This window comes from Capra hircus, chromosome 4 (genome assembly GCF_001704415.2).
Source record: "Capra hircus breed San Clemente chromosome 4, ASM170441v1, whole genome shotgun sequence".
Taxonomy (NCBI): domain Eukaryota; kingdom Metazoa; phylum Chordata; class Mammalia; order Artiodactyla; family Bovidae; genus Capra; species Capra hircus.
The window spans coordinates 6,167,427-6,192,357 of NC_030811.1; the positions used below are offsets into that span (position 1 = coordinate 6,167,427).

Consider the following 24,931-nt stretch of genomic DNA (forward strand, 5'->3'; position numbering starts at 1 on the left):
CTCTGGACCGCGGGAATGAGGCTCCGGCGCGCGTTAGCCGGGGCGTGGGAGGAGCGCCGGGGCGGGGGGGGGGGGGGGTCGGGGGCAGGGGGCGGCGCGATCGGCGGCTGCAAGCGGGGCTTGGCCCGCGCCCACGCGCTCCGCCCGACCCCCGCCGCTCACCTGCCAGGGGCTGCCCGCTCGGCCCGGCCCTCCCCGCGCCCCAGGGGCGCCAGCTCCCCTCCCCGGGCAGGCCGGCTGCGCACGGCGGCGCAGGAAGCAATCTGGGGCGGAATGTGAGCAGTGCGAGGGGGCGACAGCCCCCAGAGGACCCGTTCCCCGCCGCCTCCCGCCCGGCTCCGCCAGCCGGCTTAATTGCGGAGTCCGGATTGATTGGGAATGCAAATGGCAACTGAAATGCAATCTCCACTCCCAGCAGGAGCAGGGGGAGGGGGAGCGAGGAACCGGGAGAAGCTCGGGACAGGAGGGCTGGGAAAGGGGTAAGCCAGGCCTGGGGAGGAGGGGAGGGGCGCAAGGAATGGCCACCGGCCCAGGCGAGAGGAGAGGGCGCGGTGGCGCCCCATCCTGACAGTAGGCAGGTCCCCAAAGCACCAGCCCCCACCCCGTGTGATCCCTGGTGGCTGGAGACAGGTGCAGCAGCTCAGCCTCCTGGCCGGGTCCCTCCTTCTGAGGATCCCTGAGTTTAGGGGGGCCTGGAATCCTCAAGTGACTTCACTGATCCTTCCAGGGGCAGTGGAGCCTCAGGTGCAAGTTCACAGGGCTTCATCCTCCACTGCACAGACCCTCTTTCCCCGCCCTGTGCGGGATTCAGGGAGCAGATGAATTAGGGCAGACCCCAGCCAGGAAGCGGGGTGCGTTTGGGGCTAGACTGATCTCAAAGCGAGGATGAGTAGCTGGGTGGCTGGGTGGGGGAGGCGTTGCATTTGCTGACTGGTTGCCTGTGTCTGTGAGTATACTCAGAAAGCACACGCCATGAAGCAGGGAGTGATAGTCCCCTGCCTGGAGCAGGTCCCCATTGCCTGGCCTGGCAAGAGGCCCTTTGAGGAGGCCTGGGTTGGCACAGCCCCAGAGACACGCCATCAACAGGTTTCTGGGCCAGTTCTGCGCATACAGCGAAATGGGGAGGAGACAGCCAGCTGCCATCCTCCCAGCCCATCTCCCCGCCCACTGAGGAGGGTCCCTGCGAGGCATCCCTCGGTGACACTTCTGGAGGACTGAAGCACACCCAGCGCTCCCCACTGTGCCCTCCGGGGGGGGGGGGGGGCCCGAGACACTTCCAGGGGTCTCCATTCGCCATGGCCCTCCACTGTGGGGTTAGAAACCCCCATTCCTAACACAATTCTGGTCGCAGAAGCCCCAGCCTGGACGGGCAGACCTGATCACAGGACCCTGGCCAGGCTGTGTCCTCTGGCTGCACAAGTCTACTCTGCACTCAAACACAGACATCACGGCTCCTGTAGACACGGGGCATCTCTAAACACCGGCTCCCAAGAAGATGTGTCTGTGCCAAGTGCAGCATCCCGGGGACGCAGCAGGCTGACCACCAGGCTGCTGGCCATCCCTGGGGGCACTTGGGCCAGCAGGCTCTCACCTGACACCTCCTCTCTCCACTGCCTCCAGCTCAGCGGTTCTATAGCCCTGCACAGCACACCAGCAAGCAACTCTGCCTTCCGTCACCAGAGACCCCTCTCCATCACTCAGTGCCTTTTTCTAGCAAAGACAACCAGGACAGGCGGTCTGGGCGCCCTGGCCCTACTGGGCAGTGACTCCAGAGACTATATCAGGACTAAGTTTCCTGTTTTCAAACACACAAGAGGCTCACCTGGTAAGACTTGGCCGGTGAACCCAGGGTAGGACCAGCCCTTGGTACGCCCACTCAATCCATACTCCTCAGGGTTCCCTTTTGTGAATTCTCTCCCTTTTGCGGGAGGGAGGAGGAGAGGGATGTGGGGGAAGACCAAGCCGTGCTGCAGGGTCGGGCACCTCCAGAATCACCACCACCAATGCAGAGCCGCTGAAGGTGGCGGGCAGCTCTCTGCTGCCCCCAGGTGGTGATGAGGGTGAACAGGCAGGGCCAGGCCCGGTGAGCGAGCCGGCCATCCTTGCCAGGGGTGTGTTAACAGCTCAGCCTGGCAGGGGCCTGGGGCGCTGGTCTCTCCCATCTTCCAGAGCCATCCTCCAGCATTGCTGGTGCCTCCCCTCCACTTTTCTCCAGCCCTGGGGGGAAGGGAGTGCTGACCTGTTTGATGGGGATGGCCCGGCCACTCCCGATGCTGTCCACCTTGCACTCGGCTGCCTTCTTCTCCCGGTCCAAGTCAGCACCCTTTCGAGACTGGAAGAGAAGAGGAGGGGCATGTCAGTGGGGGCCCGGGGTCTGCGGGGGTTCAGCTGCCCGCCTGGAATCCCCAGCTGGCACCCCACCCTCCCCGAATCCCTCCCTCCCCCTGGACAGGCCCTAGCAGCCAGGCAGGGCCGGGCTGGGTGGGCACGGCGGGACCGGGAAGGAATGGAGACCACGAGTATTCCAACGGGTGTTTATTCTTACACACGGCACCATACAGAGCAGCACAGGTCGTCACTGGGCCGGGCCCGCCCCTCACAAGAGAGCGAGGGCAGGAGATGCCGAGGGCTGAGGAGCGCGCAGCCCGGGGGCCAGGGGAGGCTGGGGCCTAAGAGAAGGGAAGGGGCCCGGAGAGGAGAGGTGGACGGTGGAGGCTGCGGGCTGGCCGGGAGCAGCGCGGGGCACGACCACCGGGTGAGGGGAGAACGAAGTCCAGAAGTGAGAGCCGGCCGCGGCACAGACACACCACACGCGGCAGCACTGTGAGCCGAGCTCAGCGGCCGCGAGGCCCGAGGGGGCACAGTGGATGCAGAGAGAGAGGAGATGGGCCGGAGGAGGCCCTGCGCCCCTGCCGGGGCTCCTGGGGCAGAGCCCGGCCCCAATGCGGATCCTAGGAAATGGGGTGTGTTGGGGGGGCCAAGAGAGGGGAAGGCAAGCGCGGCGAGGAGGAGGAGGAGGAGGAGGCGGCGGCGGCGTCCAGCAGAGCAGGAACAGCAGAGAAGTCCATGCAGGAAGGAGCAGAGGAGGGGAGGGGCAGGGAGCACCCCTGGGAGCAGCTGGGCCGCCGGCCGGGCGCTGGACGCCCCGGCCTCTGGGCCTCGTCGCTGGCCGGCGCGCCAGGCGGGGACAGGGGCCGAGCTCCCTTCTTCTCCATGCGGCGAGAGCCTGGCGCCGTGCGTTCCGCCGGGCTGGCCACGCGGGCTGGCGGGGCGCTCCAGCGGTTCCTAGCCTTGCCTGGGGGTGTGGGGGTTAGTTACAAAGGTTCCTGTGGGTCTCTGGAGTGGGGAGCACGGCGGCCGCTTCTCATCTGAGAGCAGTCCCAAGGCCCGGCCCCGCACGGGGGACAATGTCCAGAGGTGCTGTGTGTCACCACCTGGTCTTCTAATTTGGAAGGAGTTGGAAAGGCCTTTTTGTTGATGAAAAGTTGGAAACAGTGGCACATATCTGCAAATATCGAAAGAATAGAGATTTTTGGCAAGTTATACTCGAGCCGCGCACACAGTGGGTCAGCAGGTGGCGAGGGCAGAGAACCCGGGCGCCCGGGGAGGAGAGGCGGCTGAAGAGGAGAAGGAGGAGGAGGAGAGGCTGCAGGCCGGCGGTCCATCTCAGGGTGTGGGGGGGGTGCTCTGCGCTCCGGGCCCCACGTCCTTCCCCCAGCTCCTCCAGGCTGCCAGGGAGCAGGCCATGGGGGCCGTGGCCAGACCAGCAGGGAGAGCCAGGCCACTGCCCACGGACGTCTCTGCTACCAGTGGCTGCCCTCCGGGGCCTCTCCTGGGCACTGTGGCCTCTGCCCCTTGCACCCTCAGACGGAAGAGCCAGTCGTGGGGAGCGGGGTTCACATGTGGCCTGTCCCAGCCAGGCTGGCCAGCAGAGAGGCCCCCCACCACGCAACCACCCGAGGACCCCTGGGAGCCCAGAGGAGGGCAGGGGGCGTGGGGTGTGCACCCCACCCAGGATGGGAACCAGGGCGAGGAGCGTCAAAACAAGGACATTAAGTCACGGGGGAGAGACCGGGGGACGTCAGTGGCCCGTCCAGCAGGAAAGTCACGGGGCTGGGATGGGGGCAGGCATGGCTCTGCCAGAGGATGGCAAGAGGGGGGGACCCCCTGCCCTCTACCCTCCCCCTCCCAGCAGCGACGATGAGAAGGGGAGGTCCCGAGAGGCACCTCGAGAGACATGGGCGCGTCTGGAGGCTCCCTCAAGGACAATGGCGCAAGTGAGGTCACCATGGAAACGATGGAGAGAAAAAAAAACAAAAAAAATCAGGTCGCCACAGTGAAGATGGAGAGAATGAAAGAGGCCTGGTGGGGCGGCTGTGCCGTGGAGGACGGGTGCGGCGAGGGGCACGTGAAGGCAGCGCAGAGGAGCAGGCGGCAGGGCGCACGGAGGCGCTGAGCGAGCAGCGGAAGGCGGGAGGGGAGGGACGAGGGGAGAGGAGCGGGTGGGCAGGACGTCAGCGAGCGGGCACCGTAGGCACAGAGGGCAGTCACTGTAGGCCCAGGTGCCCGTGGGCCCCACGGCGGCCGCAGGGGGGTTAACGCACAAGCAGGCAGCCCAGGGCGCTGTGTGTCTTGGCAGGCGTGAGCAGAGATGAGAAGCTGTGAGTCCAGGCAGGGTCGGGGCTGGGGGTGGCAGGTGACGCACGGCAGCAGCAGGATGCAAGGCGCGGGGCAGGGCCGCAGGGGACAGGCAGGCAGACGAGGCAGAAGCGCGCACAGCTAGGGTGCAGGGACAAGGCCTGGGGAGCACTGGCTCTGTCTGAGCTGGGTTCCTGAGGGCCTGGCCGGGGCCTGGCCCTGGTCGGGGGCCGGACCAACCGACCGACACCCGAGCCCCGACACTCGGAGAGCGGGATGAGGAGCGACGCAGAGAGACAGGGCGATCTCCTCGTGCGGGTCCGCCCGGGATGGCACGCCCACCTCGTCAGGCCCTCGACTCCTAGGAGGGTCCTGCCAAGCCCCCTTGCTGGATAGTGTGTCTGCGGGCCAGACGCAGGCTTGGGCCCCCCAGAGGTGACAGGCAGGGCCTCAGCAGCTGGAGGCACACAGGACCCTGGGCTGGGGGTTTGCGTGGAGGAGCTGAGAGCAGAGCCTGTGGCGGGTGGCTTGGGGGTATGGGAAACCGAGGCAGGACTCGGGAGACACAGGGGCCTGGGGAAGACGTCCGGGCCTTTTGTTGGGCCGATGGCAGCAGCGGGGCGGTGGTGGGGGGAAGCGCGGTGGAATGGAAAGAACGGGGGTGGGTGGGGTGCAGGCGGACTGGGAGGCCTGGACCTGCTCTGGTTCTGCCATCTACCACCTCCTGCGGCCTTGGGCCAGCCACCCAGGGCCTCGGTCCACAAGGGCAGGATCCAGGGTGTCTCGAAGTTAAGAGGGCAGACGGGTCCAAAGAGCCCTCCAGCTGGCCAGGACAGCTCTAAGGGGCCGGGAGGAGGGTTTCTGTGTGGCTGTGCTGAGGGGCGGCCCTGCGGGCTCGGAGGAGGATCACAGTCTGGGTGCTGATGGGGGGTTGGCAGGGTGGGGGGCGCCTGCATGGAGCCCACGGAGGGTCATAATCTGGGTGCTGGTGGGGGATGCCTGCACGGAGCTCCCTCCGGGAGCGGCGCGTGTCTGTGCAGATGCAGAGAGGGCAGGTGCAGCATCCTGGAGGCTGGGGGCTCGGCCCTGCCTGGTCGGCGGCGGGAGGGGTGGGCACGTACCGTGAAGATGTTGGAGCGCCGCTTGGACTGCTTGCGGATGGGTGTGGGGGTGGAGGAGGCAGCGATGGTCTCCACGCGCAGCTCCCGCTGGCTGATGCTGGGCGTGGAGGGGACTGAGGCCGAGTAGTCGCTGAAGGCGCTGCTGCCGCCATTCGTGGCCTGAGGACAGAGAGGGCTCTCAGGGCGGCTGAACCTGGGGGCCTGGGGCTCGCAGGGCAGAGCAGAGGGGCCGCCTGTTCCTACAGAGGCTAACCCAGGAGGTGGGCAGCAAAGGCCTGGAGGCCCGCGGGACCCCATGGTCACCGCCCTGGGCTGCCCACCCTCCACCCCCTGCCTAGGGCCCCTAACTAAATCAGACGCAAAGGGCTGCAGTCAAGGGCAGGAGCTGGGAGAGAACAAGACTGCGGAGTCTTGGCTCACAGCTGGGCGTGACACCAGGTGACAGGTCACCCTGGATGAGCTCCCCAGGCCTGCAAGAACGGGGAGGCTTTGGGAGGCCGGGTGGGGCTCAGGGCACCATTGGCAGGGGTGGGGGGGAGGGTGAGGCTGGCTTCCAGGCTCTGTGTGTGACAGGGCGTGAGATACGGGGAGGAGGAGGGCTGGGCGGGGAGCGAACAGCAACTAAGGCTGCTAAGGCTGCTGACCGCAGGAAGCAGAGAACGGCGGGACACACACACAGCGGTGTTCGCTGGTGGCTGCTCCAGGAGCCATGGGCGGCATGACCCCCGACGGCCCACCGGATGGTCACTAAGTAGAGGACACGCCCTGCCCCAGCAGCCTCCTCTGGTCCAAGGCCAACACCTGAGCTGCTGCCCCGCGAAGGGCACAGGGTTCCTGTGCACAGCTGACTCTGCTACAAGGCCAAGTGGCTCAGAGACGGTGGAGAAGACCCGTGTACGGCTCTCCCTTTCTTACAGGGGAGCCCTGAGGTCTTTTACAGCTGTAAAGGGAGGGGATCCCTGGAAAAGCCCACCAGGCTGTCAGGACGCGGGGGGCCAGGAAGCTTTTGCAAAGACAACAGCCCTCGGCAGAAGGAGCAGCGTGGACTTGACCGCTTAGCACGCACGCCTGTGCTGGCCCAGGGCTTTCCGCAGCGTGGGAGACTGAGTCCAGGAACACAGTTACAGAAGCCCTGGGCTGAATGTCAAGGGCCTAGAACTGACCAGGCAGTAGGCCCGGGAAGCAGGCAGGTGTCCAGGGGGTAATCTGGGAGGGACACGGCAGGACCCAGCTCAGGCACCCCACCGTTGCAATGGACTCCACGCAGCACAAAGGCCATCAGCCCTTGTGGGTTAAGTGATGCCCTTCTAAATGCAAACACGGGGTCAGGGGCCGGCAGGTGAGGAGGGGGCGCCTCCAGGGACTCTCTGGAGGTGGGTACTGAGCCCACACTAACCCTGGCTGACCAGAGCAAATGCTTAGGTGGCGGCGGCTGCAGGTTAAGAAGTGTGGAGCAGCGAGGGGAGCTGGGAGCGGGAGGGCAGGGACTGCGGGGCACAGGTGGGGGGCCAGGCCAGGGCAGGTGTGCAGGCTGAGGGGACCCGAGCCAGTGCTTTCAAACCATCCGCAAGGCGGGAGACCAGACGCGGCAGGGACAGGCAGGCAGACAGACAGAATGGAGAGGCAGGGCCGAGGTGGAGTGGGATGGGCGTGCGGTGGGGGGAGCGCGGGGAGCAGGCCGCACCTGGTTGATGTGTACGGCCGGGATGGAGGCGGCGGACACGGCCGAGTGGCTGGGGGAGTTGGGCAGTGACTTGCAGGGCCCGATGGCCAGCTGCTGCTTCTTCCGCAAGGCCACTACCTTCTGGGCCACTGCAGGGGACAGCAGAGTCAATGACCCCTCTGGGGAGGTGGGGGAAACCCCACTTAGAGCCGACTGCCCCCTCCGCAGAGCCTGCCTGACCCCCTCCGGGGCAGCGCCCGGCGCCCGCCGAGTTACCGTCCTGGAAGACGCGCTCCACGTTGAGCCCGTAGGTGGCACACGTCTCGTAGTAGGTGCATCGCTTCAAGTCTGTGGACAGCTTGCGGGCCCGGCTGTCATCGATGACCCGCGGGTTCGCGGCACTGATGGCGTCTGTCAGAGACGGAGGTGAGGAATCGGGGGCTGACTCAGCCGGCTGACGCTGTGCCGTGTGGTCAGAGGGTGGGGTGGGCCGAGAGCCCGGGTGGTGGATGCCACAGAGCACGAGAATATGGGGGTCTGGGCCTCGTTCCAGCTCTGCCACCGACTCACTGAGTGGAAATGAGCCACCCCCCTGTGTTCATCTCAAAGAGTGCAGCAGGACACGGCCATCACAAGGACGGCAGGGTCACAGCCGGAGGGGCAACCCAGCATGTAGGGGGCAGAGAGGAGGCGCCTGCTCGGGGTGGGGGTGTGGGGTTGGCCCATTGGAAGGGCTGGATCAGCGCCAGGAGGGCAGAGGGGGTAGGGGCCAGGCTTTCTCACGCCGGCCCACGGGGACCCACAGCCGCCGCGCCGCCCCAGTGAGCAGGCCCGCTCACCCTGTGTGCCCACCAGCACCATGGGCACCTCGCTGGTGTTGCGGAAGCTGCAGAGGCGCAGGAAGTAGTTGTACACCGTCTGGAAGCTGATCTCATCCTCCAGGCTGAACACAAACACCACTGCGTCCACCCAGGCAGCAAACTGGGGGGGGGGGAGGGGGGCGGAGCAGAATTACCACCCTCACCTGGGCATGGGTGAACTTCGCCACCCCCATCCCACCCACCGCCGCCCCACACACGATCTTGCTGGGGTCCCAGCTGGGAACCTCGAAAAATGGGGGCACCACGCACGGGCCAGGGCTACCTGGAGCTCGGGGGGGCCTCCTTCATCTCGGATCAGTAGCAGGTAACTCTGGCCATCCACCACAATCTCCTTCTTAAACCGACCCCCTAGGACAGAGTGCGCGGTCAGGCCCCAAGCCGCAAGAGTGAGCCCACGACGGGGGTTGGAGGGGTGGCCACACAGAGAAGGGACCCACAGCTTCCAACAGAGAAGACGGGAGGATGGAGAGAGACACGGGGCTGCAGCCCCCTGAACAAACAGCGGGAGACAGGGACGGGCCGGCCCGTTAACGCTCACCTTCAGGGGACTCCTCCTGGACATAGGTCCCCGTCAGATAGCGGTGCACCAGGGCCGACTTCCCACTAGACAGGTTCCCTACAATGCCCTGCGGGAGAGGAAGGAGCAGTGGTCAGAGGGCTGGACAGACAGATGGCACAGCAGGACAGGCAGGACAGGCTGATCCAGTTGGGAGGAGATGGCCCAGCACTGAGGATGGAAAAGGCAAGAGAAACCGGGAAGAGACGGGGGCACGGGGCAAGTCCGAGCCTAGAGACAGAGGGGACTGGAAGCTGGGGTGGTCGGGGAGAGTCACGCCGGCCCACCACTCTAGCCCGCAACCCAGCCCAGGGCTGCCTGCGCCTCCCACTCACTCACCACTTTAAGCTCCGGCACTGAGCGGCTCAGGGTCCACTCCTGGCTGTTCACAAAGGAGTCTGCAGGAGAGAAGGCCACCCGTCAGGGCTGGGATGGCACATGCCCCTTTGCTATCCAGCACCAGCTGCCTCTGTGACCTGGCACCTTTGCGAGGCCACAGCCAGAAAACACCCTCACGCCCTAGTTTCCTGTGCACACTCAAGTCACTTCGGTCATGTCTGACGCTCTGCGAGCCCACCAGGCTCCTCTGTCCGTGGGGATTCTCCAGGCAAGAATTCTGGAGTGGGTGGCCATGCCCTCCTCCAGGGGAATCTTCCCCACCCAGGGATTGAACCTGTGTCTCTTACATCTCCTGCACTGGCAGACGGGTGCTTTACCACTAGCGCTGCCTGGAAGCCCCTAGCTCCCTAAATGAAGTCGCTCAGTCATGTCTGACTCTTTGTGACCCCATGGACTATAGCCTACCAGGCTTCTCAGTCCATGGGATTTTCCAGGCAAGAGAACTGGAGTGGGTTGCTATTTCCTTCTCCAGGGGATCTTCCCTAGAGAGCAGCAAGAATGCTCTCTGATAACAGAACAGCGGGGTGACAGCTCTCAGTTCTCTGGCGTGGACAGACCGGATCCCTCTTCTTTCCACTCCAGCAGAGTGGGTAGCTACTACATTGAGTCACGCCCTACTCGGCGCCCCCGCCTGGTGAAAGGCTGCTCCATGGGTCTCCGCCAGACCCAAGCTGGGCTGGGGCCCACCTCTGCAGCCAGTAGGAACAGCTCACCCTTGCAGGGTGGGGCCACCCACTACATTCCCGGTGAGCAAAGAGGGCGGAGCCCTTCACCTGGCCCTGTTTGGTGAGAGGCCGGTCCAACAGGGAGCTGTCTGCCCCTCCCAGCCGGCCCTCCTCCCCAGGCTCCTCCTTGGCAGGAGCCAGCCACCCTTTCTTTCCCAGAGATCCACCTCCAGCGCTCCTCCTCTCAAGTCCATCCCCAGCTCCTGCCTCACCCCGGCGCTACCCAGAGCCCCTGCCAGGGCCAGCCCCTCTCCTTGAGCCTCTAGGTTGGCACAGAAATCCTGGGGCCGGCTCCAGGCAGCTCCGAAGGGACCAGGCTCTTGGGGGCAGGGTTCACGCCCCCTCCCCAGGCTGCCTCCAAGAGTAGTTACAACGCGCGGGTCCAGTCCCTAAACTCATCTGCAAAGGCAGCTTAAAGGCTCACCTGGGAGCTAGAGCTGCTGCTGATCTAGTCCTCCCCGCCCTCCAGAGCCGGCCCGGGCTCCGAGTGTCTCATCCGTCCCGGGGCCCCTTCCTGGGTCTCCAAAAGTGAGAAAGGGGCCCTTCCGTTCCGCTCTCATTCCACTTCGTTAGGGCCACGGGAGGGAGGCCCTCCCGGGACCCACCTGGAAGCCCACCTTTGCCACAGCCACCGTCTCCAGACCCAACAGCGACCCCAGATCTTGCCGGGCGCTGATCCACTTGGTCCAGCCCCGTCTGGCGGACCCCCACGCCCCCCACCCCGCCCGCCTTCACGGCACGCCCACCTCTCCTGGTAGGTGTCTGGTTTGTTTCACAACCGCCCTCAAGCCCGGACTCCAACGGGAGAGGACACCCAGGCCCGGGCGCTCCCCCTTACCGCTCGGCGCGCCCAGGAGTCCGGGGGCCGCGGCCGCCCGGCGGCTCCAAAGCGGCTCAGACGGCGCGGGCGCGGACGCGGGCTCCCTCCGGCGGAAGCGGCTGGTGAGCAGCCTCCAGAGGCTGGCGGCAGTGCGGGGGCGGCCGGCCTCGGGCGCGGCGCGCGGGGCCTCGGTGCCCAGCAGGCAGGTCGCGGCGGCTGGGGAAGGCGCCCAGGGAGCTGGCGTCGCCGTCGCTGCGGGTGCGCGCGCGGGGCAGCAGCCCGGACTCAGCGCGCCGGATCTCCTGGCCGCGGCGCAGGCGAAAACTGAAGCTCTTCCTCAGCGCCGACAGGCCGCGCCGGGGGCTCGGGGCGCTGCGCCCGCCGCCGCCGCGCAGCACCTGCCAGCGCTGGCTGCTCCAGAGCGAGGCGCCCCGCAGGAAGCCGGAGCTGCCCGCGCGGCCCAGCCCCGCGCCCGCGCCCTCGGCCTCGCCCGCCAGCTCGAGGCGGTTCACCTCCAGGAACGTCATGCTGGTGGGCCGCGGTGCCTGGGCGCCCCGGGGCCGGCTGCGGCGAGCCGGCGCGGGGCTGGACGCGGGGCTCGGCGCGGGGCTGGGTGCGGGCCCAGGAGCCGACGCGCGGCCGTCGGGGGTGCCGCGGCGGCCGAGGCGCGGGCGCAGGAGTCCGAGCAGCAGGCTGCGGGCGCCGGCGGGGGGCGGCGGCGGCCCCGGGCCGCCAGAGCACACGCTCCGCGGCCGCGCCGGCTGCTCGCGCGCAGCGCACAGGGCGGCCTGCAGGGCGGAGGCGGCGCGGTCGGCCGGGGCGCCGTGCAGGTCCAGCGAGTCGCAGACGCTGAGGGCGCGGCGGCAGGCGGCGGGCCGCTCCCGGCTGCAGCTGTCCGCCGGCAGCCAGCCCCGCTCCATGCTCAGGGCCCGCGGGCGAGGGCCAGGCCCATGGCGAGGGGCGCGGGGCTGGGCCCGGGCCGGGGCCGCGGCCGGGGCGCACGGACCTCCGGCCTCTGGGCACCTGGTGTCGGCCGACTGAGTCCCTCAACGCCTCCACCTCGCAAGCCGGCAAGCCCAGACCTGGAGAGGCCGGGAGCCAGCCCAGCACCAAGAGAGGCGGCAAGCCTGGCCTGGAACACCCGGGAACGGCGGCGGCGGGGGCCCCCGAGCCCTCAGAAAACAGGAAATTCCAGCCCAGGGCTCCTCCTCAGTTGGGGCAGGTAGGAAAGGAGCTGTCATTAAGAGCAGGCCAAATAAATAACAGTCCTGGGCACAGCATGCGCTGGGCTCGGTTTTGGAGAGAAGCGGGCCATTCGCTCTTTTCTCCAGGGAAGAACCAGAAGATGATCCACCAGGGTGGAAGCTGGTAAAAGCCTAAATTATGAGTCAGGAGTTACACTGAGGGCTTCTTATCTGGAAAACACGGAGCCTGAACGAGGTGATCCTGTCTTGGCTCTTGGCTCAGTCTGAGGTTGGGAAACTTGCAAATCCGAGTTGCTGGTTGTTTCAGTCAGCTCTTCTGTTAATGACTGAGGCTATCTTCTTCCTCGAAGACTATAAAATCACCTAGACTAGGATAAGTGCTGTCCTGCCCAAGGGCGGCAGAAAATCAGAAGATAACCTTGGGACCTGAACTGGATCGTGCCGGACGAGTGACTCACTTCTGAGCCCCTCAAGTCTCCTGGCTCCTCCAGCTCTTCGGCCCCCCTCCTTCTGTCCAGAGGCTGTGCAGAGGTGAAGCTGCAGACTGCAGACCTCGTGGGAGGCTGACTCCAAGCACCTATGCCCTTCGTGGGCTGTCCCAGGCAGCTTCCTCCAGGACGGGGCAGAGGGCAGGGTCGCTGCGCTGTGCTCTCCACTAACCATTTAAGTGTCAGTCCTCTCCGGGGTCCTGGAGATGGGCCAGTGTAGCATAATCCACAAGGACCACAAGCAGATCAGGACAAACCAGTTTAGGCAGTGGCAAGGTTGGGGGGCTTGCGTTTCCGTCTGAAGACATAATACTCCCAGGCCTGCTCCAGCCCCAGTCCAACCCAACTCCCAACATATCTGTCCCTCTCAGCTTTAGAATTCCACGGTCCTGGTCAGAAGCAAAGTACAAGATAAAAGTGGCACATTCCAGAGGGGGCTGGGGTGGGGGAATGCCTGAGGAAGGCAGGGCCTCCATCCTGGGTGCTCCTGCGGAACCTCGAGCTGGAAACTTCTAAGTCCCGGGCTGGATCTCCGGGGCCCTGGGGGGTGATTCTGTATTTTCCTGGGACTGGTTATTAATGGTGATGAGGATGGCGCCTTCCTCTCTAGGGTACATTTCCCCCGCATAATAGTCGGTTCTGCAGAAGAGCCCTTCCCAGGATCCTTCAGGCATCGAGACAAGAACACAACTCAGGAATCCTGACTCACGTTCCCAAGTTTAAGCCTCACACACCGAACTTCCCTATCTTTGTTCATATCAGTCTGTCTGCCCTTTCTCACGCACACATATGGGATGACCCCTCCCCCACAGAATAAGGCGGCTCATTCCAAACCCTCTTCCCGAGCCAATGAAAATGCATGCACAGGACAGCAGCTATCAGAGGCAAATGGGCACTAAATGGGGACAGGGGACAAGGTGCCCAACAGGGGGGTGAGCTGCTTTAGAACCCAACTGGCCACCCTCAGGCGGAGAGGAGCAGGACGGAACAGGAGAGTAAAAGGCCCGCACTCACAGACACACAGACACAGACACACAGACACATATACACAGGGACACACACAGAGACACATATACACAGACACACAGACACGCACACTCACAGACACACAGACACAGACACACAGACACATATACCCAGGGACACACACAGAGACACATATACACAGACACACAGACACGCACACTCACAGACACACACACACAGACACACAGACACATATACACAGGGACACACACAGAGACACATACACAGACACACAGACACGCACACTCACAGACACACACACACAGACACACAGACACATATACACAGGGACACACACAGAGACACATACACAGACACACAGACACGCACACACACAGACACAGACACACAGACACGCACACTCACAGACACACACACACAGACACACAGACACATATACACAGACACACAGACACATATACACAGGGACACACACAGAGACACATACACAGACACACAGACACGCACACACACAGACACATATACACAGAGACATCGACACACACAGAGAGACACACAGACATGCACACGCACGCAGACACGCAGGCGCACACGCGCGCACACAAACACACACACACACACACACATACACACACACAGGCTCCAGGAAGGCAGGCAGCCATGCCCAGGCCAGAAGGTGAAAGAACACCTTCCGTTCTCAGAGGGCACACCGGCTCTGGGCTCCCACTGCACCTGCAGAACTGGTCCAGGCAAAATGCTGAGCCTGGGGCCCCCCTGCTGGCTCAGTGGTAAAGAATCTGCCTGCCAGCGCGGGAGACACGGGTTCTATCCCTAACCCGGGAAGATCCCACATGCCTTGGAGCAACTAAGGCCATGTGCCACAGCTACTGAGCCTGTGCTCCAGCTCCCGAAACCAGTGCGCCCTCGAGCCTGTCCTCTGCAACGAGAGAGGCCCACACATCCCAGCCAGAGAGGAGCCCCGCTCCCCGCGAGTAGAGAAAAGCCGGCACAGCAATGAAGCCTCAGCAGAGCCATGAAGAACTAAACCTGGCACAGCTTCCTCTTCCTCGTCTGGCTGACTCCTTCCTGCTTCTTCTTCCCAGAAACCCTTCCTGACTCGGGGAGACTAGACAGAGAAGGGCACCGGCCTGCACATAAACGGCTCAGACAAAGACCCTGGAAAGGAGATCGGGGCAGGTGCACACCTCTCCTTCTCGTTGGCATTAGCCACCGCCACCGCCCCTGGTCATGGACAGGGTCTCTGTGTTCCGTCTCACAAGACTCGACTCCAAAGAGAAGCAGTCAACAGCTCACTCAACACAACCCAAAGGAAAGTAGGGCAGTCCTGAAAAGCTCTAGGCTAGGGCCACACCAACCAAATGGAAACCCCATAAAGCTGGCTCTCGTGTCAGTTCTCTGCTGCTTAAGGTCATCAGAAATGCCAGGCTAAAGCTGTTGCACAGAGACCCCACGGAAGGTTCTGGGGGAACTGAAGACTCAATCTCTTTAATTCCTGGGCATGGTCCTGGGTGAGAACGGACAGGGGTCCCTGGAGGCTGAGCAATGAGCAGCCCAGAGCAAAGGCAGGTCAGAAGGAGAAGAGCCGATTCTAGGGCTGGGTGCGCTGGACTGGGTATCGGGACCTGAGAGAAGAGGGCGCCTGCGAGTGTGGCTGTGGCCTGGGGGCGGTGGAGACAACTAAACCCAGGATGTCTCGGGAGAGTTAGAAAGCCCCTTGCAAAGGCATGCTGTGCAGAGGGGCAGTGCCATGGTGGGAGGAAGAAGGGCGGCCTCGGGCCCGGGGATCCCATGGAACCTTGTACCTAGTCCCTCTCAAATATTTGCCGGATGATCCACTGATAAGTGTGGAGGCGCGCCCAGCTGAGGCCACTGAGCCGAGGAGCCTGGGGAGGTCCTTCTCGGGGCCCAGCAAGGGCGAGCTTCCTGCTGACAGCCGGCTGGGGTCTTCTTGACCACAAGGTGGCAGCAAAACATCTTCCTGCAGCCCAGGGGGCTGCCAGCTGTGCTGCCCGGGAAGGAGCGGGGACCCGGGCAGTGGCCGGCCACGCGGGTCCATCAGGACCCTTGACCACTGAGCCGAGGGAGGCGAACAGGGCCACACGGGTGGCGCGTGGTGATTCTCTGAATGAATCAATGAGTCAGTGAAGGCATGAAGAACATTCGTCTTAGCTGCTGAGCATAAACTGCATGCCCTGGCTTTTGCTCCCCTTGTGGGGGGGACGGCAGGCTGACCAAAGTGGTCCCTGGCTGGGACAGTTTGTTGAGATAAATCGCAGTTGAGATCAGATCCAAAGTGGAGATGGACGGGTGTGATGGCAAGACACGTACTCCGGAGCCAAGAAAACTTGGGTGCAAATTCAGCCTCTGGCAGCTACTGGCTCCGCGTCTGTCTAGTCCCCTGAACGTCAGTGGGTCTCGGGGTTTTTAGTCTGTAAACCGGGGAAAATCCCCCTTCCAGCTGAAGTTGCTATGCAGTGATGTGTTTATGGAGGGTCTGGAGCCGAGTTGGCACGCAGCAGGTGACCAATATAGCTGGACACCTCAGCAATTCCCCATTAGCTCGGGTCTGTGGATTGAGCTGAGGCCCCAACCCCAGGCCATGCTTGTACACACAGGTGCCCTCTTCTCTCTGGTCCCGGGAGCCAGTTCCCCATCAGCTCAGGCCTGTGGATTATCGGTCCCTCCATCTCTTCCCCAAGAGACCACAGAGGCCGACCTCAGAGATCCTGAGGCTCTTCTGGATCATGTCTTTCTCTGAAAGTCTGATGAAAGCTGTCATGGACTGAACTGGGTTCCCCCTAGATCTGTATTTTGAAGTTCTAGCCCCTGGCACTTGACAGTGTGACTTTATTTGGAAATAGGGTGGTTGCAAAAAGGGATTAGCTGAGATGAGGTCCCCCTGGATTCGGGTGGGCCCCACTCCCTATGACTGGTGTCCTGATAAAAAGGGGAAATTTGGACACAGAGAGTTATGCACAGAGGGAGTATAATGTGAAGAGACATGAGGAGAAGACGGCCATCTACAAGCCAAGGGTCCTCCTTAGCACTTCAACTGTTAGTCACTCAGTCACGTGTCGAACTCTTTGCAACCCCCCATGGACTGTTAGCCCCGCCAGGCTCCTCTTGTCCATGGGATTCTCCAGGCAAGAATACTGGAGTGGGTAGCCACTCCCTTCTCCAGGGGAGCTTCCTGACCCAGAGATCGAACCTGGGTCTCCTGCGTGGCAGGCAGATTCTTTACAGAGAACTTTAAGAGGGATGTAAAAAACATACAGGTGCTATAGATTCCAGGGGCCCAGCACAGAGAAAGGAGCCCCTTCCCAGGACCCCCCCCCCCACCCCGGGGAATTCTGCCCCAGCTGCTAAGTCCCGGAGTCAGAGAGCTCCCCAGGGACTGCATCCCCTCCCCCATGGAAGGCAGTGAGGATCGAAGACCGCCTGGAAACAGGCTTTCTGGCAGCAAGCCAGCTACTGGATAGCGGTTTTTTCATTTTTCTTCCTGTCCACCAAGTCTGAGCAAGGCTCAGTCCCCTCTGTATGGCCCCTACCAGCCTCCTAGTTCAGTTCAGCCGCTCAGGTGTGTCCGACTCTTTGCAACCCCATGGACTGCAGCACGCCAGGCCTCCCTGTCCACCACCAACTCCCAGAGTTTACTCAAACTCATGTCCATCGAGTCTGTGATGCCATCCAACCATCTCATCCGCTGTTGTCCCCTTCTCCTCCTGCCTTCAGTCTTCCCCAGCATCAGGGTCTTTTCCAAGGAGTCAGTTCTTCGCATCAGGTGGCCAAAGTATTGGAGCTTCAGCTTCAGCATTAGTCCTTCCAATGAATATTCAGGACTGATTTCCTTTAGAGTGGAGTGGCTGGATCTCCTTGCTGTCCAGGGGACTCTCAAGAGTCTTCTCCAACATCACAGTTCAAAAGCATCAATTCTTTGGTGCCCAGCTTTCTTTATAGTCTGACTCTCACATCCATACATGACTCCTGGAAAAACGGGCCTCCTAACCTCACCCTAAAACCCTAAGGGAGGCCAGACAGACAAGACATAGCTCCCTGCTGAGAGGCACCACGACTGAGGACCATGTGTTCCGCCGAGAAAATTCTGCTGCCTTTCAACAGCTTTCCCCCAAAGAGGACAGGAACACCACGTGCACCCGCAAATCCCTCAGAATCCTCCGACGACCCTGAAGGTGGGGTGAGCCTCGCTGCGGTGGGTTGAGGGGACTCTGGCCTCAGAAGGTCAAACTGCATGCCTCGTTGGGGCGCTCAGCCTTTTCATCCCAATTTAGACACGTGTCCTGCATTTTGTCTGTCTTTAAAGGTTGTTCTCTTCCTTCAGAACTGAACAACGGTCCAGCCGAATCCCATGAGCTAAAAATCTGCCTCTTCCAGTCCAACAGGTTTCAAAAATGCGTTCAGTCTGTAGCTCCTCAGTCCTTTATCAGCAGCATCAACACACTCATAAGTCTGCTTTCAACTTTTTTTAACAGAAGTAAAATATTTTAATAAAGGGGAGACGCAATACAGTATTCAAATACTTGTACCCTTTTTGCTGCAAGACAGAGGAGTGCTCCTCAACCTGGGAACTCCAGTACAGATGTATAAGTTCAGGGTCTCAAGGAAAGGGGGGCTGAGGATCCGTGCACACTATTAAGGATAAAGACTTGGGTAGTTTGAGAGTCTAATGGATCAAAGTTGAAAAGCATCTGAATTCCGGGTGAGGGAGGGAAGGAATGGGAATTTGGGATTAGAGGATGCAAACTATCATATGTAGAGAATGGATAAACAGCGAGGGAACAGCACGGGGAATTATATTCAAAGTGTGTGTGCTCAGTGGCTCAGCCGTGTCCAACTCCTTGCAACCCCATGGACTACAGCCTGCCAGGCTCCTCTGTCCGTGGGGATTCTCCAGGCAAGAATATCGGAGTGGGTAGCCATTTCCTCCTCCAGAGGAAGATCAATATCAATGCAATATCCTGTACTAAACTGTAATGTAAAAAAATATGAAAAAGATTATATGTGCGTAACTGAATCACCTTGCTGTTCACCAGAAATGCAACATCGTAACTCAACTATGTCAATAAAATAAAGCTGTAAGTAAATAAAAGCATCTGAATTCCCATTACGGAGGACACAAAAGCAGGGCCTACGCTGCAACACCTCGGCCCCACCACCCTGCAAGGGTTCCACTGTCCAGCCCCAAGCAGCCGGTTCAAGTGCACACGTTCTGCTCAGCACCAGCAAGCGCTCCCAGTCCCACCAGCCCGCTTATGTCACAGAGCAACTGGGAGTGGCAATCAGAGCCTTGGCACCTGGCAGTTGGTTTTCAGGCTTTCTTCTTTTTTTTTAAAGTAAAAGGGTTTTATTTGCAGAGGAGCGGGACTCTAGTAGAATAAGCCAAACCCTATGTCTGACTCCTCTGGCTCCTCCTTCTAGTCTTTCTGCAGATCCTGGGGCAGTGGAGACAGCCACGGTCCCTGGCCAGCGGGTGCTCTGGCCAGCTTGCCGACACCCTGGGCCATGATGTCTGGGACGTTCTTTCTTTTCAGCTCACGGATGACCTTGTGGAGCTGGTCGTTGTCCACTGAGGTGCCTGCACTGCCCAGGATCTTCTCGCATCCCTGGAGCCGGGGTGGGGAAGGCATCGCACCTGAGGGCACCAGGCAGGTAGGAGGTGACGAGGCGCATCTCCACGGCGGCTGAGAGGCCTGGCCTGTGCACGCTCAGTGGCATCGGAGACCTGGCTTCCCTCTTAATTCTACCCTGTCTGTCTTCAGCTGGCAACTCCCTGCCCTGCCAGGCAATCAGCTACGAGGCCTGGGTCCCTGGGCCACAGCATCACCATGAAACAGCACGAGGGAACCCTGGTGACTGCATGGGGCTCACAGGAGGCCACCTCCAAGGGAGCTTTAGAGACTGCCTGGCCGACTGCAGCCTCCCCATGTGTCCATCGGCTGAGAGATGAGAAGGGCATGGGGGTCAAAGTCACAGGCAGACCCGCCCTGCTTCGTGAACTCACGCCACAGGCAGAGCCCACCAGGAGCCCCCGATGGACCCCCTCCCTCTCCTTGGTCTGCCATTAGCCACAGCCGGATGACACACAGGGCAGAGGGGGAGGGGTCCCTGCAAATCATCTTCTCAAACGTCCGTCCTGAGCCTGGAGACCCCACGAGGGCAGGTCCCTTCCACCTCTCCTCTGGGCACCCTCAACCGCGCTCCCCTGCATGCCTGCCTCACCCTGCCTACCACTTCCCTGAAGCCTGGGGCCTCGGATCTCAGCCACCAGCTGCTGCTGCTGCTAAGTCACTTCAGTTGTGACCGACTCTGTGTGACCCCATAGACGGCAGCCCACCAGGCTCCGCCGCCCTGGGACCCTACCCCGCCCCCAGCACAGATTGGCTGGGCAGCGGTGGGGGAGGGGGAGCCCACTGGCCACGGAGTCTGCCTTTGTGGAGCTGCAGTCAAGCTGCAGGGGGCGCTGTGCTAGGTCCTGAGAGATGCCATTTGCAACAAGGCTCCTTGGATTTAAAGGACAGACAGAGGAGATCGACAGATTCATGGCATAAAAATGAAGTCCTAAACGGTAAAAAAAATTGTTTAAAAAAAAAACCCTAAGAGAAGATACAGCTAAAGAGAAATCAACCCCTGGATAAAAATGTGACTCTGCTGTGCTTAGTGGCTCAGCGGTGTCGGACTCTGGGATCCCGTGAACTGCAGCATCCCGGCACCGCTCCCCCCAGCCCCCGCCCTTGCTCCTCTGCCCATGGGATTCTCCAGGCAAGAACACTGGAGTTGGCTGCCACTTCCTTCTCCAGGGGATCTTTCCATCCCAGGGACTGAACTCACATCTCTTGTGTCTCCTGTATTGGCAGATGGATTCTTTACCATTGAGCCATGTGGGAAACCCCCAAAGGGGAAATCAACACCTGGATAAAAAATGTGACTGTGCTAATGGATTAACATCACACCAACATGCAAAGCATACAGACGTCACTTAAAAAAAAAGAAAAAACACATAAAATCTTAACAAAGTAAAGCAAGTACAAATGGGCAATTTACATGGAAATTGCTCACTCTCAGTTAGGACTTAAAGAAATAGAAATTAAAAATGAAGTTCCACTTCTCACCTACCAAACCCTTAACAGGCATGACTTTTGTGTCCATGAGGCCCATGCTGGCAAGCGTGTGAGCCCCCTTCCCCAGAAGCTCAGCCCTCTGCCCCTCACACTGAAAGCCACAGGGGCTCCAACAGAGACCCTCTGATGTGGACACAAAGTTTGAGGCCCAAAGAAGTCCAGCACTTCTGAAACAGTGATATGAACCAGAGTGTCCACCAACATGGAAGTGAGGGCTTCAGCGACTGTGTCTGCAGACGGTGGGACATCGCACAACCATTTAAAATAGCATCTGGGGACTTCCCTGGCGGTCCAGTGGTTTAGACTCAGTGCTTGGGGCTCGGGTTTGATCCCTAGTCAGAGAACTAATACCCCACGTGCCAGGTGGCATGGCCAGAAAATAAATAAATTACTAATTAAATAAAATAATGTCTGCAGAGACTTTTACTTAGCAAAGCAGCAACCCTTATGATCTTTTTTTTTTAAGTAAGATACAAAATTGTATGTAACACAGAAAGTGAAAAGAAAGTGAAAGTCGCTCAGTTGTGTCCGACTCTTTGCGACCCCATGGACTATACAGTCCATGGAATGCTCCAGGCCAGAATACTGGAGTGGGTAGCCTTTCCCTTCTCCAGGGGATCTTCCCAACCCAGGGGTCAAACCCAGGTCTCCCGCATTGCAGATGGATTCTTTACTAGCGAGTCACCAGGGAACATGGACCCATCTTAAAAAACAGAGGGAAAAATGAACACGTCAAAATAATGACAGAGGCCGACTCTGGCAGTTAGGCCCTGCAGTGATTTTTTTTTTTCTTCTGTTTCTATTTGTCTGTGAAATGTGTGTTTCACCCTGTTTCCTAAAATGCCTGTAGAGAATACACTACTTTTGTACAAAGAAAATGAAACAGAGGAAATGGAAGACTGTTCCAGCTGGGGATAAGGGCTGGATGAGGGATGAGGGCTGGGTGAGGGATGAGGGCTGGGTGAGGGAAGAAATACCTGGTGAGTGAGAAAGACAGGGGGTGAGGGGGTGGTTGTTGCACTCTCCTGTCTGAACCCTTGGCCCCGAAGGCCCCAAGTCCCCCAACCTGCAGCTCTGGGTCACTGCACAACCTGAGCAGGGCTCCCAAGAGCTTTCCAACCCAGGTCTGTGGGACCTGAAAGAAGAAAGCCGGCTGGGGCTAGTCAAATAAATGTGCACTCTGCCAACCTTTTTAGAATTTTATTTGGGGGTATAAAAGCGCATTCCTGGGGCTTCCCTGGTGGTCCAGTAGTTGAGAATCCGCCTTCCAATGCAGGGGACACGGTTCGATCCCTGGTCCGGGAAGATCCCACATGCTGCAGAGCAATAAGCTGCAACTACTGAGCCTGCGCTCTAGAGCCCGTGCTCTGCAACGAGAGAAGTCACGGCAACCCGGAGCCCACACACCACTAGAGAAAGCCCATGCAGCAGTGAAGACACCGTGCAAAGAAATAAACGAAGAAAAAAATTTTAATATCATCCGTTTTAAAAAAGCACATTCACAACATGCTCAGAAAGCTGCCCTTGGTCCTCTGCCCCCTTCTCTTTCCTTCACGTGGAAGCCTCCAGAATGAGTGTCCCCTCCCCCTACCAGAACCCCAAGGCCAGGACCTGGACTTAGCACTTCACCACAACGCCTGGCCTGGGCAGCTGGAGCAGCTGCTCATGGAATGGGCTGGCAACCATCCCCAGCCCATGGGCATGAGCCTCACTCATGCTTAAAGCCTACTGAGGACCTTCAGGTTGCTTCCTTTTTTTAAAATGTCTACAAGCAAGGCTGTAACCAACACGTGTACCTATGTATGTTGTTTCATAGGTTACATGCCCCAAAGTAGAAGAGTTGAGTTCAAAGAAAAATACGAATTTTTCATGTCCATGGATGATGCCTGATGACTCTTCCAAACAGGAGGCAGCAATCCGCTCCCCACCCCGCCACCGACCAGTTCCCCACCAGCAACACACTGCCACTCTCACCGGCATCAGAAGTCATCAGCTCAGCTTCCACTTCTAAAGGAGGAACCCAGTACCTTGCTCTTCAGATCTGCGTTCCCCTGCTTACTTTGAGGCTAAGTCCCTTTTCATGGTCACCAACAATTTGCATTTCCTCTTCTCTGAACTGTCCACCTGGTTCTATTCTTTGTCTAATTGTCTTTGGGGTTTAAAAATTCTTTTCTTAACAATTTAGAGGAGGGAATTCCTTGGAGGTCCGGTGGTCAGGACCCTGTGCTTTCACTGCCAAGGGCCCAGGTTCAATCCCTGGCTGGGAACTAAGATCCCTCAACCCACCAGTGCAACCAAAAAAAGAAATTAGAGGAATTCTTTGTGTAACAAGCATCTTAACCATTTATCTGGCATATGTTCATGGCAAGCGAATTCTCTTACTGTAGTCTACAAAAATGTAATTAAATCTGTTAATTTTGTAATTGATTATAACATCTGAATGACAACAAATATCCACAAGACAAGAGCGATACTAAAAACCACCAAGGGCTTTTACTGACAGAAGAAAACCAGCTAAGACTTGCAGAAGGCAAGTCCAGATAAGAAAAATCACCACGTGGCAACCCCAACAGGACAGATTCAGGTCACTGAGGCACTGAAAACCACTGAGTGAGAGCTGTTGGGAGCAGTTTATTTCCCAGGTGCAGAAGTCTCACCCCACAGACTGAATTACAAAGGGGGAAGCAAAGGGTCTTCAGGATGAGGAGATCTGGTAATTATCTCTTTAGCATCACCAAGAACAGAACCTGACATGCCACAACAGGAGGTATTCCTGTCAAAAGGGTTTAACCTAGATCTCACCAAAGCCCACCCCCGCCCCCACCCACCTCACTTCAGGTCATGGGCAGCAAGCGGAGATAAAAGACCAAGTTAAAAAAAACCACTGGCCCCAGCATTTGAATCAGGGCATGGCCTTCTATGAGAAAACCTGCCCCAGACTCTTCAAGAGTCTGCATTATGGACAGGTAAGAATGGCCACCGTTAAAATGTCTATAATAATAAATGCTGGAGAGGGTGTGGAGAAAAGGAAACCCCCCTCCCTGCCCCCTCGACAACGGCTGGTGGGAACGCACACTGGTGGGTGCGGCCACTACGGAAAACAGCAAGGAGGTTCCTCAAAAAACCAAAAATAAGGCTTGCCATAAGGTCCAGTGATCCCACTCCTGGGAAAGTGGGACAAAACTGTGGTTCTAGCAGATGCCTGCACCCCTGTGCGCACAGCAGCACTGTCAACAAGAGCCCGGTCAGTGCACATTGGGGGGCGGGCTCCAGGAGCCGGTGATGGACAGGGAGGCCTGGCACGCTGCCGCCCACGGGGTTGCAAAGCGCTGGACACGACTGAGCGGCTGAACTGAACCGAGACATGGAAACAACCTGAATGCCTAATGAAAGGTGAACGGACAAAGATGCGGTGCACATGACGGGACACTCGGCAGCCACAAAAGAGTGCAGTAACACCACGGGCAGCAACACGGAGGGACCCAGAGACTGTCATGCTAAAGCAAAGTCAAGTCAAACAGACAAGTATCGTATGACATCACGTACACGTGGAATCTAAACTATGACACAATCAAACATCTCTCTGAAACAGAAACAGAGAGAACGGACTCAGGACTGCCAAGGGGTGGGGGCTGGGGAGGGAGGGTTGGGAGTCTGGGACTTGGTAAACTCAAACTATTACGCAGTAAGTACAATGTTTTGTGCTTCCCTCGTGGCTCAGCTGGTATAGATTCTGCGTGCGATGCAGAAGACCTGGGTTCAATCCCTGGCTTGGGAAGATCCCCTGGAGGAGGGAACAGCAACCCACTCCAGTATCCTGGCCTGGAGAATTCCATGGACTGTATAGTCCATGGGGTCGCAAAGAGTCGGACACGACTGAGCGACTTTCACTAAACACTACATATACGTTTACTATATACGTACGAACAAGTTCCGTTCCAAGAGCGCCTTCGTAAGCACAACAAATCTAGCCTAGTGAGTGAGTCAAAGTTGCTCAGTCGTGTCTGACTCTTTGCGACCCCATAAACTAGTCCATGAAATTCTCCAGGCCAGAATACTAGAGTGGGTAGCCTTTCCCTTCTCCAGGGTATCTTCCCAATCCAGGGGTCGAATCCAGGTCTCCTGCATTGCAGGCAGATTCTTTACCAGCTGAGCCACCAGGGAAGCCCAAGAATACTGGAGTGGGTAGCCTATCCCTTCTCCAGCGGATCTTCCCGACCCAGGGATCGAACCGGGGTCTCCTGCATTGCAGGCAGATTCTTTACCAACTGAGCTGTCAGGGAAACCCGCT

The 24,931-nt window shown here is 59.6% G+C and overlaps 1 protein-coding gene across 6 annotated transcripts in view; it reads right to left on the reverse strand.

The window, feature by feature from the left end:
• The window catches only part of AGAP3 (ArfGAP with GTPase domain, ankyrin repeat and PH domain 3), a 57,138-nt gene that overhangs the window by 17,268 nt on the left and 14,939 nt on the right, over positions 1-24,931 (reverse strand). For 3 of the 6 annotated variants that reach the window (XM_018046717.1, XM_018046716.1, XM_018046715.1), the window contains exons 2-9: positions 9,199-9,257; positions 8,842-8,929; positions 8,566-8,651; positions 8,262-8,403; positions 7,699-7,833; positions 7,444-7,571; positions 5,760-5,918; positions 2,240-2,332 (exon numbers count right to left, since the gene is read on the reverse strand). In XM_018046717.1, the coding sequence (XP_017902206.1) occupies positions 2,240-2,332; positions 5,760-5,918; positions 7,444-7,571; positions 7,699-7,833; positions 8,262-8,403; positions 8,566-8,651; positions 8,842-8,929; positions 9,199-9,257 (890 nt within the window). Of the gene's footprint in view, positions 1-2,239; positions 2,333-2,518; positions 3,506-5,759; positions 5,919-7,443; positions 7,572-7,698; positions 7,834-8,261; positions 8,404-8,565; positions 8,652-8,841; positions 8,930-9,198; positions 9,258-10,407; positions 10,635-10,821; positions 10,927-24,931 lie in introns of those variants that run through there. The other 3 variants (XM_018046718.1, XM_018046719.1, XM_018046720.1) reach the window with 3 other exon arrangements.